This window comes from Xiphophorus hellerii, chromosome 6 (genome assembly GCF_003331165.1).
Source record: "Xiphophorus hellerii strain 12219 chromosome 6, Xiphophorus_hellerii-4.1, whole genome shotgun sequence".
Classification (NCBI taxonomy): Eukaryota; Metazoa; Chordata; class Actinopteri; order Cyprinodontiformes; family Poeciliidae; genus Xiphophorus; species Xiphophorus hellerii.
In genome coordinates, this window is record NC_045677.1 from 21,207,073 (window position 1) to 21,224,156 (window position 17,084).

Consider the following 17,084-nt stretch of genomic DNA (forward strand, 5'->3'; position numbering starts at 1 on the left):
CCTTTCAGGAATCCTATAAACTCTGATTCAGTCAAAGGTCGTCTGCTAATGAACCTTCGTTTGATTCAGGTTTGTTGAACCAGGGAATAAAACCTAAAACACCCAGGATGCCGGCCCCATAACGACTGGATTGTTCCTAATGAACACTTTATTGCAGAAACCTCAAAAAGCTGTTGGTGTTTTTTCTGCCAACATTAGTAACAAAGAAAACGGTTTCGTTCTCAAGTACAACCCCGATGAGCTCATAGCACATTTCTGAACTCTGATATTTATTTAGTCAAGCATATCAATCTCAGCTTTAGGCTTTTTGTAGCTGAAATCAGCTGCTGGAAAGATCCCTGTCTGTAAATATTAGCTCCAGAAGTCCTAAGACAAACAGGAATGGAGATGGATAATTGGAGTAGGGGGGATTTCCAGACATATTTTGTGGCTTACACAATCTATTGAGGCAGGGAAGGAGCCTGGCAAATGTCCTAAAATGTCCTGATTTCTACAGCTAAAACGGAGCTCAAACACCATGTTGGTGAAATACTTTATATATATATCCTCCAGGATTTATGTTGCTTGTTTGCAATTTGATACTTCTACAAAGTCCCCAGTAACGATGAATGCATGATGTGTTGAATTAGAATAAAGAAATAGTCTTTTTCTTTAACAATGCAACAAGGAGGACAGTAAGAAATGGCCTCTGTTCATTCCTCTCTGGACATGTTTCAGTAGAAGTGACACAGAAACACGAGATCCCGTTATTGTGCCTTCACAGAGATCTGTCGGCAAACATGCCGTGTTTGATTGCAGCTCTGTTTGTGTTTGAGGCCACAAGCTGCTCAACCACATCCATCAAAAACAGAGCTCTTCTGTTCACCCGACAGTGGGAAAAAGATGTTTTTGCACCACAGGATGCTGCAATAACATACAATTATTTTCATTTTTACATTAAAACACAAATATTTATTGCAAATAAAGAAGATTTCACATAAAAATGGAGGCAATTTAGATTTACTTTAGAAATGTTGCTCACAACAGAAAGTAGTTGGAGGATGATGGTGCAACATCTTTTCCAATGACTTATCGTGTGATTTTAGTTTAATTTCGTATTTAATAGCAACACCTCAATTGTGAAATTATGTGTTTTTTTTGGACATCTGCAGAATATTAACAAAGATTTGTAATGGAAATGCAGCTTTTGTCAATTTCCTGTGAGGAAATTGGTCATAATGTTTAGGAACGACCCAAAACCAATAAGGTTTTAGTCTAACTGGAACATCAGTGTCTTTGTTGGAGAGAACAACTGGAAAGAGAACATTTCTAATTAATCATTAAAAGCCCAAATTAATTACATGCATACAAGCGATTTGTGTTGGTAAATTTCTGCCTCCAACCTACGCTTGTAAATAACAAATCAGATGTGAGGTTGAAGGAAAAGTCGCAGGATAATCAGTGTTTCGTGTGTTATGGGGAACAAATCTGATGTTCCCTGAAAATATTTGGTTGTTCTGTTTAAACCGGACATTCCTTCATTATCACAGCTACTTTTGGTCAAGCCCACATCCACCATGAGGTTGCCATGTTTGTGCAACAGTTGCCAGAAGTAACACTTGACAGTTGTTTCAGTATCCCGCTGTGTGCAGCTTTTTAAATAAACCAAACTACATAACTCGGGACGGATCTTCGAGGTTTCCGAGATTGTTTTCCCCAGAGTTGGGTTCAGACTAAACAACATTCACTTGACGGCCGTCCAGCCTGAAAGATGGAGCCTGACCAAAAATGCTGCTGGTTTTAAAACTTTCCAGGAGTTTTATTGTTAAAATATACAAGTAACCCTGCGGACACAGACAAGGACAGAGCAGAGCACAACAAGAACAGAGCCGAGAAATGACAACAAAACAAAGATTTAAAGCCACTAAGCAATACTTCTCAAAGCAACAGTACTTGCTGATTTTGCATAATCAAGTAATTCTTATTAAATCTCTAGTTTCATTCACAATATTTTACAGAAATGACCAATAAATGCAACTTTTTCCATTTAAATCTGTAATACAAACTTCACCAGTTGCTTTTTACAGAATACAGGAGGCGACGTTCTGCTGCAGAAATCCAGCAGCTTGATGCAGGAGTTTATAAATATTTAAGCCCTGAAAAAAGAAAGACATGATAAATGCAAGGCATATGACAAACCGTGGTTTACCTGCATATTGTGGGTAATGGTGTTATATGAATGATGGTCTTTAATGATTTATTTTTGCTGTTCTGCAACCATTAGTGTAAAAAGAATATTATGGTTTGCATAAACTGCAATTTATTGAAGAATTTCTGTAAAATCTATGCAAACGTTCACCTAAATCGTTTCACAAATGATGCTGAAGATCTTCTTACTTCACAAAGTCATGACCTGTATACTTCTGCAGAACATTAATCCCACTTACAAGCAAACAATGATTTATTTGTCTGCATTCATTGGATTAGCAAATACTCAGAGAAATGTGAGAAAGAAAAAGTTAAAACTTTAGATGTGCACAATGTGGAGTAATTTAAAAAACAACAGATCAAACCAAAATCTATGTTCAGACATTTGCACATAAGTCCAAGATTTCTGTGACTAATTAGTTTCATAGGAAACCACAAACTGTCCAGCTCAGATGAAAGTGAATTTGTTTGAACATTCAGAGACAATTTAAGAAAAGTCAATGCTCATGAAGTTGAAAGTGCTGAAACATCTCCATAATTCACATTGACACAACCTCCTTCAAACTCAGGAACTCCTGACTTGATTACAATTTTCAAATGCTCACATGGAGAAACAGCATTACTTCTGGTGAAACGTTTTATGTTTATATCAGAAAGACGTTAAGCTATTTGATCATAAGGCATGGTGTTGACAGTGTCATGCTGTGGGACCTTTTTCAGCAACGGTGCTGCTCAAAGTGGATGGAATAAGGAAGGAGGACTACCTTTAAATTATTTTATCTCATACTTCAAAGAAAGAGTTAAGATGATTGGGAAGTGGACACAACTTTCACATTAATTTCAAATTAATCACGTTTTACCACATTATCTGTAACAGAGCAACGAAGTGTGTAGCTACACGAACTGATTATTAAAAGGTTTCTAAAGTGGTTGGTACCTTGCTATTCGACAGCCGCGTGTCTGAACATAGACGCCTGTGTATATGACGTCACACCTCACAATGTTGTTGGTGAAATCTGATTCCAGGACGTGGAAATTGGGATTCACTGTAACCTGAAGAAAACCAAAAAAAATAAATAAAATAATGGAAACTTCTGCAGGAACATTTTTAATGTTGGGAGTTCTGCTGTGAATTCATTGAGACCATCAATCAGGAGAATGAATCGTAAACCTGTAGGATGTAATTTCCTGGAGGCACGTCGGTGATGTCGATCCACTGGCAGTCGATGTTGGCGGCGTAAGTGTCATGGCAGCCTGGACTCAGTCCCTGAAAACACAAACACATCTACTAAAACTGCGAGAACCTGGGAAAAGTTTGTATTGCTTCTTGATGAAAGATCAATTTATCTTTTTATTATAACTGCCTTTATTTAAAGTTTTGTATTGATTGTGTAAACTGATATAAATTTGGAGTTAAGTCATTTTAACTTTTTTTTTGTATAACTTCTGATTGTTTTTAGCAAGACAAATTTATCAGGAATAACAAATAAAAAATCAGCAAATTGATTAGATGTGGTGAATTTACAGCAAAGTCAGTTAATGTGAATTGCCCCTACCAAATAAATGAATAATTTTCAAAGATAAATTTCAAATATCAAACATCTGATTGTTTTGTCAAGTTTGTATTTTTGTCCGGCTATACAAAATCAACTCACACAACAGATACAATAAAGTTTAGATGATGAAATTTATTTATTTTTTTTAAAACTAAATTTGACGGATTAATAGAATTCATGCTAATGAATTTTGTCAATCATAGACTTCAGTGTATTTTATTGGATTTTATGCCATAGACCAAGACAACATAGCTGTGAAGTAAAGGGAAAATTACACAAAGTTTCTTGAATTTTTACAAATCAGAATCTGAAATATGGCATGCATTTGTAGTCTTCAGCTCCCCGTCCATTAATACTGTTGTAGAACCAGGTTTTTGCTGCAGTTACCTGCTGCAAGCTTTTAAGAATTTTTCTCTACTTGTCTGGCACTTAGAGGGTAAATTTTATTTCTATTCTTCAATCAAAACAGCTGAAGCTGAGTTTGTAAACTTTAACCCTTCCAGACCTAGTGTAGCGGCGGGGATCCAGCCAAATTTGCAGTACCGTAATTCCGCCACACTTCGCACTATCTGAAAAATTCCAACGGTTTCTGAAAGAGGGAGACGTTGCGCTTTCCAGCCAATATTGGGTTATTACGGTAATTTCACTCCCGCCTTAGCGGGGAGTGAAATTAATCTCAGGTGCGCTCTTAATAGACCGTAAATTACGAAAATAAATGGCTAGATATCGAAAGTTCCAGTTGTTATGGATAAATAAAAATATATTTACTCACAGGACATTTAAAGAACTGCGTACAATTAAAATAAGCAAGAATACCCAGGTGGAGATTTGAAACTTGGGTATAAAAGGATTAATTTTCAATCTTAGCCACAAATTTTCAACTGGATCATGTCTGGAGTTTGATTGTAACAATTTTTTAATCACAAAAATCCCAGTAAAATACATCTATGTGGTTGCAACATGTTAAAATGTGTAAAAGTTTAAGGGTTATAAATGGGCCTGTCACGATAATAAATTTAGCTAGATGATAAATTGTCCCAGTAATTATTATGATAAGTTATAATATTGCTTTGAGAACCATTTTCAAGTAATTTATCAACAATAATACACGTTTGACCTCTCAAAGACCAGCAAACTTAACTTTTTGTAAAGAACACAACTACAGAGATGGACGGTATTATAAACAATAAATAAACCACAAATAAAAATCACACACAACTGAAACCATAAGTAAAATGCATTGTGAAATATTTATGAACAATATATCCCATTAAAAATATTAATCATCAAGCTCATTTTAATTTAACAAGTGATTAATTGCTAAATTGCTTATTGTGAATAGTTTTGAAAGGCTTTCCATTCCTTTCTGACCAAATTAGGACAAAATCCTACTTAAATATTTTCTGGAAAAGGCAGATTTTTGACAGGTTTTACCAAATACTCTCTTGCTGAACAGAAACTCTGCTTGACGGCAGCTGGAGGTCCGTTTACAGTGACCAACAGGCCCACCTGGACTTGTATGTTTGAAGGAAAATCATAACAGCTATAAAGTCTTGGCTCACACTTCATTTCCAGCTCTACCTGCGTGTGAGACGTGCAGGCGTAGCGTCGTCTGAATCCGGGGTCGCAGCCTGTGTCCTCCAGGCAGAAACTCGCCTTGTGTCCCTCAGCCACTTTACGTCCCGTCATGATGTCCAGCAGGTCGTAGTTACTGAAGGCGTCCATGCTGTGGAAATGCCTGAGGATGTAAAACAGATTAAGCTGAACTGAAAATAACATTTTATTTCTTCTGGCAGGCCTCAGGAATGCCTCTAGGGACACAATTTTATTGTTATGGCTATATTTTGGGGTTGTGGTGATGCTTTCCTGGCTCGTCAGATCAGAACAGAGCAGCACTAATCCGACCAGCTATAAACAAAATGATGCGATGTCTCTTATTTCTACATTAAACTCACTGGTGACAGCTATGCCAGTCCCACTGATATCTGGGCTTCAGCGGGAGGAAGTCTGCGGTTCCTTGGTTCTTCACTTTCTGTGGGAATCGCAACAGAACCCTGAAGTCGATGTCTCGAACGTTGGGCGCATAAGCCGACCTTGGATGGAGATGAAAATAAAAAATAAAAAATGGGATAAGAGGAGCTGGAAAGCACTGCTGCTGCTGCTGCTGCTGGCTGAGCTCCCAGCTCTAGTTTTCTTAAACTGTATTGAAGCACAAATGATTTGTTCGAGTGAGCTCAGTGCTTTTGGGAAAATCAACCCAGAACATTTATGTCTTGGCAGGATTTTATTCTGGCCAGCCACTTCTCCATAGGAAGATCAAACAGCTTTTATAACTTCACTCAAATAAATGAAAAAAGAAAAACCCAAATCAACCTAAAGCTGAGACGTAAAGGAAAGTTTCTTGTGCTTGTGTGAGTTACTGTGCGGACGTGCAGCTGAGTGCGTACCAGACTTGAATGACCTTTGGAAACGTACCTGGACAGACAGTTTTCCTCTGCAGCACAGCGTAGCGCGTACATCTGCATGCGCTGGACGTAAGTCCCTGCTTGGATGGCGTAGGGGTCTGGAATGAGGTCTGGCAGTCCTGGAGAAGGAATAAGAAGGACAATCCAAATTATTTAGGCTGGAAACAGTTTGTGGAGGTGAAATCTGGACTAAAAAATGTTTGCATTCCTTCACGATCATTGTTTCTGGTATTAGTTTGATTCAAAGGACATTTTTCTCAGTTCACATCGTTGCTCTGGAAACTGAAATATTCACAGAACCAGATGACTCAAAGGATAACCATCAAATCATACAAGTTGGGAATTATAAACAAAGTCTTACTGTTTAAAAAATATGGTTTTTTTTACACATTTGTTAAAACTGTCTTCATGTTGTGACTGTCTGTGAAAAGATCGATCGCCTCCATCTCCTCTCTGAGCTACTGCCTTTTGAAGAAATGCACCACTTCCAACAAAAACCAACCGATCAGAGCCAGGAGGAGGGTCTTAGTGCTGTCAATCAAGCTCATGTACTCACTGCTAAATGTGGTATGTTGGTGGAGAAACTGTTAAGAAGAGTTTTTATGTTTGGCTGTATTTCTCTCCTACATGAAGCAACTGAATGAGCTATTGCTAACATTAAATCTTTCCTGTAAAGCAGTAGAAAGTACTGCTGATTAGGTAGCAATATCTGCACAATATTTATATCAGAAAGGACTGGTTAAAGTGCAATAATTGAGCAATTAACTTTCATTTTTTAAAACAAAATATATATTTACCCAGTTAGACACAGTATCACAGCAGCAGAGTCATGGAAGCACACATTATTTACCAATATTATCGCCAAATTCAAGACTAGAACTTGAATCTCGAATCTCGAATCGGTCAAAAAACTGATTAAGTGGTTCTGCTTCACAGTCTTCTCAAGCCTGTAGTCATCTCTGTTTCTGGAGCAGCCATTAAACTTTTCCTTTCCACTGAACTTTCCAATAATGTGCCAGTTTACAACACTGAACAGCCAACTTCTTAAGCGATGAGTTGGTGCGCCGGAAGACTGCCAAGTCAGCAATATCCTCAATTACTAGTGGAGGCCATAACTGGACCGAAACATTTCCGTCTTAAATGTTGTAGTTGTTGTTTTGTGTTAAATTTTTTTTTATCTTTAGAGAAACAGAATTTTAGATTGTAATTATAATAGATTTGAATTAATTAAATTAAATCGATGACATTTTAGATCACATTTCAATTTATTGAGATGAATAAATGACGACTTCCTGAGAATTACATTAACAGACAGACATCCTGGCTGTTCTTTAAGATATGAATGAATACTTTTTATGGTAATAAAATTTGACATTCATCTTAACAAACCCCCTAATCTTAAGAACAATCACTAATCAAGGATTATCCAATCCAGTTTGTACATTTTAACTTCTGGATATCAAACTCCATCAGATGCTTCCTGAAAATGTTCCAGTTTTTGAACATACAAACATATTTTTACTCCAGTAAAAGTAAAACTTGCTCTATTAAGAGTAAAACATGTGTTAACTGATCAAAACATCAATCTTTTAATGTTTAAAAGTTACATATTCAGACGGATCAAAATATAAAGTTATGATGAAATTTTGGTCTTTAAAAACCTAAATGAAAAGAATTCATAACAAAATAACAAAATGAGGCAAAATAAACATTTCCAAATCAGTTTCTTTCAATATAAAAATACAAAGGTTATGAAACTTTAACAAAAATCTGCAGGAGTGTGTTCATGTCCGGTGAATTTTTGGTTAAAATATATTTGTGAAGTAACTCAAACTAGAGTATCCAGTATGAGTAACTTCAAACTGGAAATTACTCAAACTGATACTTTTACTTCAGTAATTTAAAAGTATCTATAGTTTTACTTTTACTCAAGTAGCGATACTTCAAAATAAAATCACTCAAGTAATTAAAATACTCCTTAAAGTATTTTTTTTCCAAAATGTTACTCAAGTAAATGTAAGTAGAACTCCGATTAAAATCGAGGCTTGTTTTTAATGTGACTGGATTTGTTCCCAGTGAAAGAGACACTTTTGGACTCACCATTTTGAAAGTATCTGGTTCCGTACCCTGTGCCGGGCGGGTGGCGCGTCCGGCCCACTGACCTACCTCTGGCAGGATACGTGTTGTAAAAAACAGAGTTCCTGTGCGTTTTGAACGGATTTCGGGGGTCGTCGCTGACCATGCCGTCTCCGTCAGCCTCGTTTGTTTGATAAACTCTTGCCACTGGGAGCGGAGCGGGAGCGTCAGATTCGGTTCCCAGAACTGATGGATGCGCGGGTTGCCTGGAGACAAGTATCCCGTCCCGCAATGCGCGTAATTGTTGGAGTTGCTGCTGCTCTCCTGTGTTACTGGATGCGCCAACAGCGTCTCTTCTGCTTAACGAGTCTCTTAAACTCCCGGATGAAGAGGAATTGAAGCGCTGTGCGTCAGTAAACCTCACAACCTGCGCTCCTCTGTGCGCACCCGGCACATTGCTGGCAGCGCCCTCCCTCCTCCTGCTCAGATAAACTCTGGACTGGCTGCCAGACCGAGCCGGAGCCTGGTACTCTGATCCGGTGCTCATCAAGCTGTAAACCTGCCCGTTGTTCTCCCACTGGATGCGGTGCCTCCAGGGTCCAGCCGGGCGCTGCTGTCCAAAAACTAAAGGCAGAAGGACTTGGGAAAGATATAATAAAACCAACCACTCTGCCATGACAAAAATAAGAGAAAATAAAAAGAAATGCACAAGTTTAAATGATATGTTATCAGAAATCAGGTGCAGAGAAGCTGGAAGAAGAGGATGAAAAGCGAAGATGCGCACTCGGGTCCAACTCTTGGAAGCAGCATAACTTAACAGCTTGAACAGAAAGGAGGGACGGACCTGGCCTCTGGAAATTTGTCCAGTTACTTTTGTAAAGTCAAACTCCCATGACGATGAATTAACCCTTCCCTCGCCATGGTTAACTTTGGTTACACGAGGACGTTTGTTCAGTAAACGTTACGCACAGGTGTGAACACCGGCCATCCCAACGCTACCATTAAATCTAATTATTTTCCACAAAGAAAATCATCCAATCTTTTAATATCTTACATTTACGTGCGCATCTATAATTAAACATGTACTTTTTTCTCAAGTGTTGTAGATCTGCAAATAGCCTATAACAAATCGCAGTTTTTTTCCCTATTATTATTATTATTATTATTATTATTATTATTATTATTATTATTATTATTATTATTGTTGTTGTTGTTGTTGTTGTTGTTTTCATTTGTAAAACTGGAATGTTGCACGGTCTTATAGTTTGCTGTATTGAAAACATCAAAAGATTCCTAAAATAAAAAAATAAAAATAAAAACCTGGTTGGAGTTCACACGTAGCGATGGCTTGACTCAGTTTTAAACGTTCACCAGAAGGCGGCAGTATAGGTCTTTCTATTTCTTGATATTTCATGTTTTTGTTGCATTAGCGTTGCCCAATGTGCATGTGAATTTTCTTAAAATGTGGGTAATGAGGTGCACAAAAAGGATAGGCAAAGTTTTAACATTCTTCTGGATAAATGCAATATTGTTGTTTTATCCTTGTTTTTTTCTGTTCTGATTTTTCAGGTTTATTTTTGTTCATTTTGAATATTTCTATGAAATAATAACATTATTTGAGGCAATTCCAGTAGCTTAATGTTAGCCTGCTTTGTTTGCTCCTTAAAAAAGCAGCTCTTACTCTGAAACGAAGCCTTCAGGGTCACATCAAACCTGCAGGATTTCCACATGGACAAACTAAATGCCTTCGTGAGAAAAACTGAGCTATTCAGCTATTTTTATTTGGATCCAGATTCCATCTGGATGCTGTGCAGTTCGAAGGATTTCTGCCTTTATTTTTTTACTTTTGGATGCACAAGCGTCTCAACAAGGTCTTATTTATAGAACCAGGTGCAGCTAGTTAGCATCTCAAAAGCTGAAATAAAACCTGAACTATGACCCTAAATCCCAGAGGAGATGAAAAGGATGTTTGGCGAGCATGAGAAAGAGAAAATCTTTTCCATCTGTCATTAAGGGGAAGCGTTATATCTCTCTAACTATTGGCAAAGATTCAAAGTGGAGCGGCAAAAGCAAATGAGGTGGAATAGCAGTGATTGCTAACAGCTGATGGTGTCATTCAGGACAGTTTGCTCAATATTGAGCTGTTAGCATGTCATGACACAGTCAGTCTTCAGTCAGAGGCCTCTTAAGAATCACTGCAAGACTGACTGCTACTGGAGAACAGTCTTACCTGCAGATAGATAGATAGATAGATAGATAGATAGATAGATAGATAGATAGATAGATAGATAGATAGATAGATAGATAGATAGATAGATAGATAGATAGATAGATAGATAGATAGATAGATAGATAGATAGATAGATAGATAGATAGATAGATAGATAGATAGATAGATAGATAGATAGATATTCATCTTCTATCAGATGGAATATCACCCAGTAACTTTTCCTCAGCCAAATAGGGCATTGTCATGGAAAGCTGCTCTATTTTTAGACAGAGAACCCTATCCTCCTGTTCTGAGTCCGGCTCCGCCCCGTTCTGAGTCTGGCTCCGCCCCGTATTGGCTCCGGCTCCGCCCCGTTCTGAGTCTGGCACCGCCCCGTATTGGGTCTGGCTCCGCCCCGCTCTGCTGTCTGCCCCCACCCGTATTTATAAGAAGCACCGAGCCTCAGCAGCGGTTTGGCAGGAGACCTCCTGAGAAGAACATGTAACCCACAAAATATAGCCAGTAAGTATTAACGTTGAATTGAGCCTTTATTGTATGTGTGACCTGAAAGTAAACAAATCACAACAAATGTTGCACCAATAATAGTTTTTACTGTAATTTAGTAATGGTTTGGAAATAAAGCAAAAACGTTTCTGGTTGTTTTGATAGTAACAGGAGCAGCAGCAGCAAATTACTCCCTGAGTGAAAGACTAATGCTTTTACACTTTGAATATATCAATCTAGGTGACCAAGGCTGCTCACAACTTTGCTTCTTGTGAGAAATAAAGAAGATGATGGTCTTAAAATGGTATTACTAGAAGAAACTCCCCCCTGTTCCTGGAATATACCAGTTGTGTTTTTACTCGTGCCATTCTGAGGAGTAAAATGATAAATCCAGAGGGTTTACCACTGATCTCTGGGGAGACAAAGCAGGTGAGAAGCTGGAAAACTGTTTGAAAAAATGAGAATGAATAAACTCTGCTGCTGTGTGTGTGTCAAAGCCAAAAAAACGATAAATAAAATATGTATGTTGAAGGAAAATGCTTAATTAAAGTGTAATATTACTGAGTAAGTCATGATTTGAGCACGTCGTTTAGTGTGACATGTCCGGCTAACCTTATCTGCTCAGTCAGCTCTCCTCGTGTTTCAGCCCTTAGCCACATGCTGCTCTGTCCATCATCACGTTTTTCATTCATCAACATGTGACAAATTAGTGTTGCAACTTCAATATGTGATCTATTAAAAAGAGTCTGACCTTTAGTCTGTCTTGTGTCGATCACATGTATTAAACTTAATTTCTTTTATGAGAGAGAAGCAACAATAAACCAGAAATATGTTGCTGGAAACAGTTTAAGTTTTACTTTACAACATCTGATTTGAAGGATGTGATTATTGAGCTTTACACAAATGATTAACAATCCAGTTTAATTCAGTTTATTAATGTTAGCACCAATTCACAACAAATGTCATCTGAAGGCTCTTTACTTAACAATAAAATCAGTGATACTAGCAGCAATATTGATTAATCTGTGTCTTACGTTGTCCTTAATACACTAAGTTTATTTTTCTGAAATGATATATTGTTAAACTAAACCAAATGTAAGAATATTACTTGTGTTGCTGTCTCTGTACATGTTTTTTATGCCACTTTAAAGTATTATTTGCATTGTTAAAGCAAAAATGTTCCACATAAAGAGGAGGTAATAATGAATTTATGTGTATTTTTTAAAATTCTCCAACTAAAAAATGTGAAATTATGCAGCTCATGTTGCTTCTAAAAAAATAAGAGGCCACTTTAAATGATCAGTTTCTCTGATTTTACTTTTTATAGGTTTATGTTTGAGTAAAATGATCATTGTTCTTTTATTCTATGGACTACTAACAACATATCTACGACATTCCAAGCAATAATTTAGTTTTTATTTGCAGAAAATGAGAAATGATTAAAATAAGAAAAAAGATGCAGTGCTTTCAGACCTCAAATAATTCACAGAAAACAAGTTCATGTTAATTTAGAAACATCAATACTAATTTTTTAACTCAGGAAGAGTTCAGGAATCAATATTTGGTGGAATAACCAGGAGTTTTTTTTTTCAGAGCTGTTTTGCTGTTTATAGCTCAACATTAAAACTTGTCGTTTCCCTTGAACTTTTAAATATTTCAATAAATCATAACTACAAAAGGATCACAACAAACTACCAACTAAATGTTTAATGGAAGGAAAATTACACATGGTTGATGCAATTGTGCTCAGTCCCCCTGTGGTGCTTCTTTGTAGAATGACCTTTTACCTTTGACCTCATTTGCAGCTGCAGGTCTTTCATAGTTTGTCTCTGTTGGCTTTGAGACTGAAAACTTTTTCCATTCTCATCTGATGGAAACTATTTGTTATTTTTAACACTTAGCACAGATATTCAGAGCTAGCTCTAGACTAGACTGATTGTAAATAATAGAGTTTGATCTAAATTACGATATTTCTGCCTTTGCTGCATGTTTAGGGTCACTGACCTGCTTGAAGTCTCACATCTCTCATCGTCCTCTAACAGAATATTTAGCTCCATTCATCTTCCAGTTTACTCCGATAAGTTTGCTTTCCCTTCATATTTTTATCTTTCTTTCAACAGTAGCTTTCCTCTTGGGATTTCAAGTCTTTCCCTTAGATTTTCAAAGAGATTTAGATCTGGACTTTGACTGGGCCGTTCCACAAAATGTGGGAAACGTTCTAGATGTTCAAACTGTTCACCTGACATATTTACAGTCATTTTTAGATGCCCTTATTTTACATATTAATGTTCTTTGTTTCTGGCTTTATGTTTTGGTTTCTTTTCTGCTTGTTCCTGCCAATAAAATGCATTTTCCCACAGTAAGATGCTGCCACCACCGAGTTTTAGTAGGACTGGGGTGTTTAGGAAAATGCCCACATGAGATTTGTAATTAGGACAAAATATGTACATTTCTGTCCTATCTGTACAGAGGACAATAGTAGTAGTTTTGTAGATAAATTGTCCCACCTGAGCTGTGTATCTCTGCAGCTCCTCCAGAGTCACCTTCAGTTGTTTCTGTGATTAACTCTCTCTTCGCTCAGCCAGTTTAAGTGGACGGCCATGTTGTTTTAGGTCTGCAGTTGTCACACACTCTTCAGTTGTTAAATAATTAAAGAGAAATCAGTGAGACGTTCTTGGGAAATTGTTTTGTACTCTAACTCTGTTCAAACATCTCCACAATTATTGACTCAGTGGTTCTTGCATGAATGGTTTCCTAGGTTACCCCCTCTTTCTGCCGCCTTATAACTAATTAAAATGTAAGCAATTATCTGAATGTTTTTCCAGCAGAAAGCAGTAACCTAATCTCCCAAGAAGTAGCCAATTTATTTCTTCATGATGGCACAATTATTATTTTCTAATCCATCCTTTTCTAATGCACTGTAAAACATTTGAAGGTGCTTTAACTTGAAAAGGAAAGTCCTTATTCTGCCTTAAAAATGCAATTTAAGTCAACAAGAAAATTGTTTTGGTTTTAACTCAGAAATTAAAGTTCATGAGGTTGATTTAACAACAACAAGCAAGTTGTCTAAATATAGTTTTTTTTAATTCATTAATCTTGAATTGAGTTTTAACTTAATGCTGCAATTTAAACCAAATAATTATTTCACAATATGAAAGAAAAAACTAGTCGAAAAGCACACGTTTCTTTATTATTTTCTTACTCACAATATCAAGTTAAAATAACTTATTTTACTTTAGAATAATTTACAATCTTATTTTAAATTGCATGGACAAACTTTCAGATCTGATAATCAATTTTATTAAACTTCACAATAAATTCAGCTCAGAAACATTTAGTGTAAACAGGACATTATCCTCAAGCATTAAAATAAACATTTACCTTAATAACACTTCCATCTCAGGATACAAAAACATGCCACTAAGCATTCTGGGAAATAGTTCCCACTCTTCTCTTTTTCTTCTTTCAGTTTTTTAAAGTGCTAACCTAAAAGCTCTGGTTTATTCAACTCTTATTAAAAAGTCGACACAACTTACAGCTGTAAGTTTATCTTTCACAAACTCACACATTTAGGTTAAAAACCTAAAACTCACTAAATTTATTTGACTCAAAGACACAACTGGATGCAGCTCAAATGTTTTACAGTGCAGTACAAAATGGCGGCTGTTTACTAATTATAAGGCAGTCAATTATGCTGGATTTAATTTAGGAGTATCAGAGGAAAAGGGGTCTGATTGGAAATGAATGTTGCTCGTTGCAGATTCAACCACTTTGAAAACCATGTAAAATTTTCCTTTTATTCCACAAAATATGCAGCTGAGTCATTTTAATATTTTATTTACTTGAATAACTTAAAAAAGAAAAAAAAAACATTTAGGATTATTTTTACTACACTATACTTTTAAACTTTTATTTAAGTAATATTTTTTATAAAATACAACTATCCTTCAGTTCAGGCTAAAGTGAGACTTATTATTTGTGAACAAAGTTTGTTTTCAAATGTTATTTTCTGCCTGCTGCACAATTTGGCACTAGATGTACTTCACCCTGTTCAAACATATACTTCATTTGCATTACTGACTATAAATATTAGCTTCATAATTTTTTTTTATTATTTGGAAAATTTCTGCCTGAATCTATTTTTTTTTTTTTTAATTTGAGGTTTTAAAATACCAGAATTTAGATACAACTACACTTTTGTCTCACTGACTACATTATTTTTAAATATTAAATCAGATGTTTTTACTTGTTGTTACTCAGTACTTTAGTAGTTTTTAAACCACGTATTTTTTTTACTCTTACTTGGACAGCTACGTTTTACTTTTATTTGGGTAAAAACATGTTGAAGTGGTGCTACTTTTACAATTTTTGGAAACTACCAAACTCTGTCTGTCAGCAATTAACTGCACTGTTTCATTACTGTGTATTTCTTCTGAAATTATGATAGATAAATAAATGAAGTTGCAATTAAATTAATTATTTGTAAGAATAAGACAAAAACAGTACTAAGAAGTACTTTTACTCATATAAGAAAAGGTATTTCTGTGTCATTTGCACATGATTTAAGGATAAACTCCTTCTCACACAGCATGGCTCATGTGATATGTCTCCTTATCTCCTGTGTCGTTGCCTCTCCGTCCTTTTTTGGACTCCCTGGCTGGCCGTCCGGAGGTTTCCATGATGACTGATCACATTACATTTGGGGGCAGGACAGGGAAACCACACAGGGCTTCAGAGCTGTGAGTGGGTGTGTTGCAATCAGTAATTGGCTGTACATTTGTTCCATATATTCCCTTGACGCCTCAGGGCTCGAGCCTAAATTTACTCCTGCTCTTCTGGCATGTGAAGAACCCCGCAGATGCATCATGAGACCCTGACCTTCCCCCGACACACCCTCGGTAGTGAAAATGCTTTGAATATACAAACTGAGGTCTGTCATTGAGATTTGAAGATTGTAAGGATTGTAATAACCATATTTAACAATTATTTTCTGTTTATTTTGTTTGTCTGCCTTTTTTTTCCACTTGGTTTTCATTTTAAAATGCAAATAAAGTGAAACTACACCGCTTTGTGTTTTGTCTTGTTTTACTTTTTGGCATATTCTGATAAATCATTGAAGCAGAAATCATAAAACTAAACAAAAAACTAAAGTTTATCAAGCATTTTAGCCCTGATTGGGACAACATTTAATGTTACAGGATGCATAAAAATGTAAGCCTTAATGTGTAAGCCTTAAAACCAACAGCTGGTGCTCTGGGCGTTGGATTCAGCCAGACATACACAGTTTGTTCTGCTGCTGACTCAACTTTGCCCGGCTGCAAGGGAAAGAATATTTTACACATGGGTTTGTTGATATGTTACCTTTAGAGGTCCTTTAATAACCTCAAGAAACACAGAATAAATCTAAAAGCAGCATATTCAACCAAAAATACATTTGGTATTTCCAAGTTTAGCATTTACAATTTGCTACATGGGCCAAAGTAACAAATTAAAACTGAAGAAACAACAAATACAACAAATTAAGTTATAGTCATCATGGGCGTGAATGGAAAATTAAATTGAGTTTTTATTGATTTATTCAGACAAACAGTTGAATTTATCGTGTATTTTTTACATCTATAAAAGGTTAAAAGAATAAGGATTTCTCCTCACTAATAGCTGGCTAAATGTCCTTGAGTTTGTCTTTGATAACATTTTTTTGTTGCTACCAAGTCACTTCTAACATAATTGTAGCTGAAAATGTATCGCTCTTCTTGGAGGGTTTGATAGATTTTAGTTAAATTGTTTGATTTTTTGCAACAGATTCAACATTTTAATGACAATTTAAATATGGTTGAGATTGAGGTTTATTTCAGATGCTAGCCAGTTTTATCCTTACTGTGCAATGATCAAATATGAGATGTTTTGTTTAGTTTAGTTTTATTTGTTGTGGAATGCTTGTGCTGCGATGTGGTTTGAATTCTTTAAATTGTACGATTGCTTTTGTGGATATGCCCCAAATTAATGTCACAATTGGGACAATAAACTCATAACTAAAATATGCTGTAAAACAAAACACAAAGTGTTTGAAACGGGAGCAGGAAGAAG

The 17,084-nt window shown here is 36.2% G+C and overlaps 1 protein-coding gene and 1 long non-coding RNA gene across 2 annotated transcripts; one reads left to right on the forward strand and one right to left on the reverse strand.

Annotated features, from left to right (window-relative positions):
* Positions 1 to 1,771: 1,771 nt before the first annotated feature.
* Positions 1,772 to 9,331, reverse strand: loxl5b (lysyl oxidase-like 5b). Its single transcript, XM_032564747.1, has 7 exons — positions 8,309 to 9,331; positions 6,219 to 6,327; positions 5,699 to 5,836; positions 5,325 to 5,481; positions 3,359 to 3,454; positions 3,125 to 3,240; positions 1,772 to 2,135 (listed from the first exon to the last, which is right to left on the reverse strand). Exons 1-7 carry the CDS (start codon positions 8,958 to 8,960, stop codon positions 2,129 to 2,131), a joined length of 1,275 nt encoding a protein of 424 aa, XP_032420638.1. The 5' UTR covers positions 8,961 to 9,331; the 3' UTR covers positions 1,772 to 2,128.
* Positions 9,332 to 10,924: 1,593 nt separating this feature from the next.
* LOC116721118 (uncharacterized) lies at positions 10,925 to 16,068 on the forward strand. Its single transcript, XR_004339529.1, has 3 exons — positions 10,925 to 11,015; positions 11,238 to 11,426; positions 15,586 to 16,068. It is a non-coding gene; the product is annotated as an uncharacterized LOC116721118 (long non-coding RNA).
* Positions 16,069 to 17,084: the final 1,016 nt, after the last annotated feature.

Excerpts from the sequence above, each read along its gene's own strand:
- loxl5b (XM_032564747.1), bottom strand. The coding sequence starts at position 8,960 with ATGGCAGAGTGGTTGGTTTTATTATATCTTTCCCAAGTCCTTCTGCCT. Across the intron at positions 5,837-6,218 it reads GAGGAAAACTGTCTGTCCAG|GTCGGCTTATGCGCCCAACG; the intron begins GTACGTTTCCAA and ends TCTCCATCCAAG. Across the intron at positions 5,482-5,698 it reads GACTGGCATAGCTGTCACCA|GCATTTCCACAGCATGGACG; the intron begins GTGAGTTTAATG and ends TTACATCCTCAG.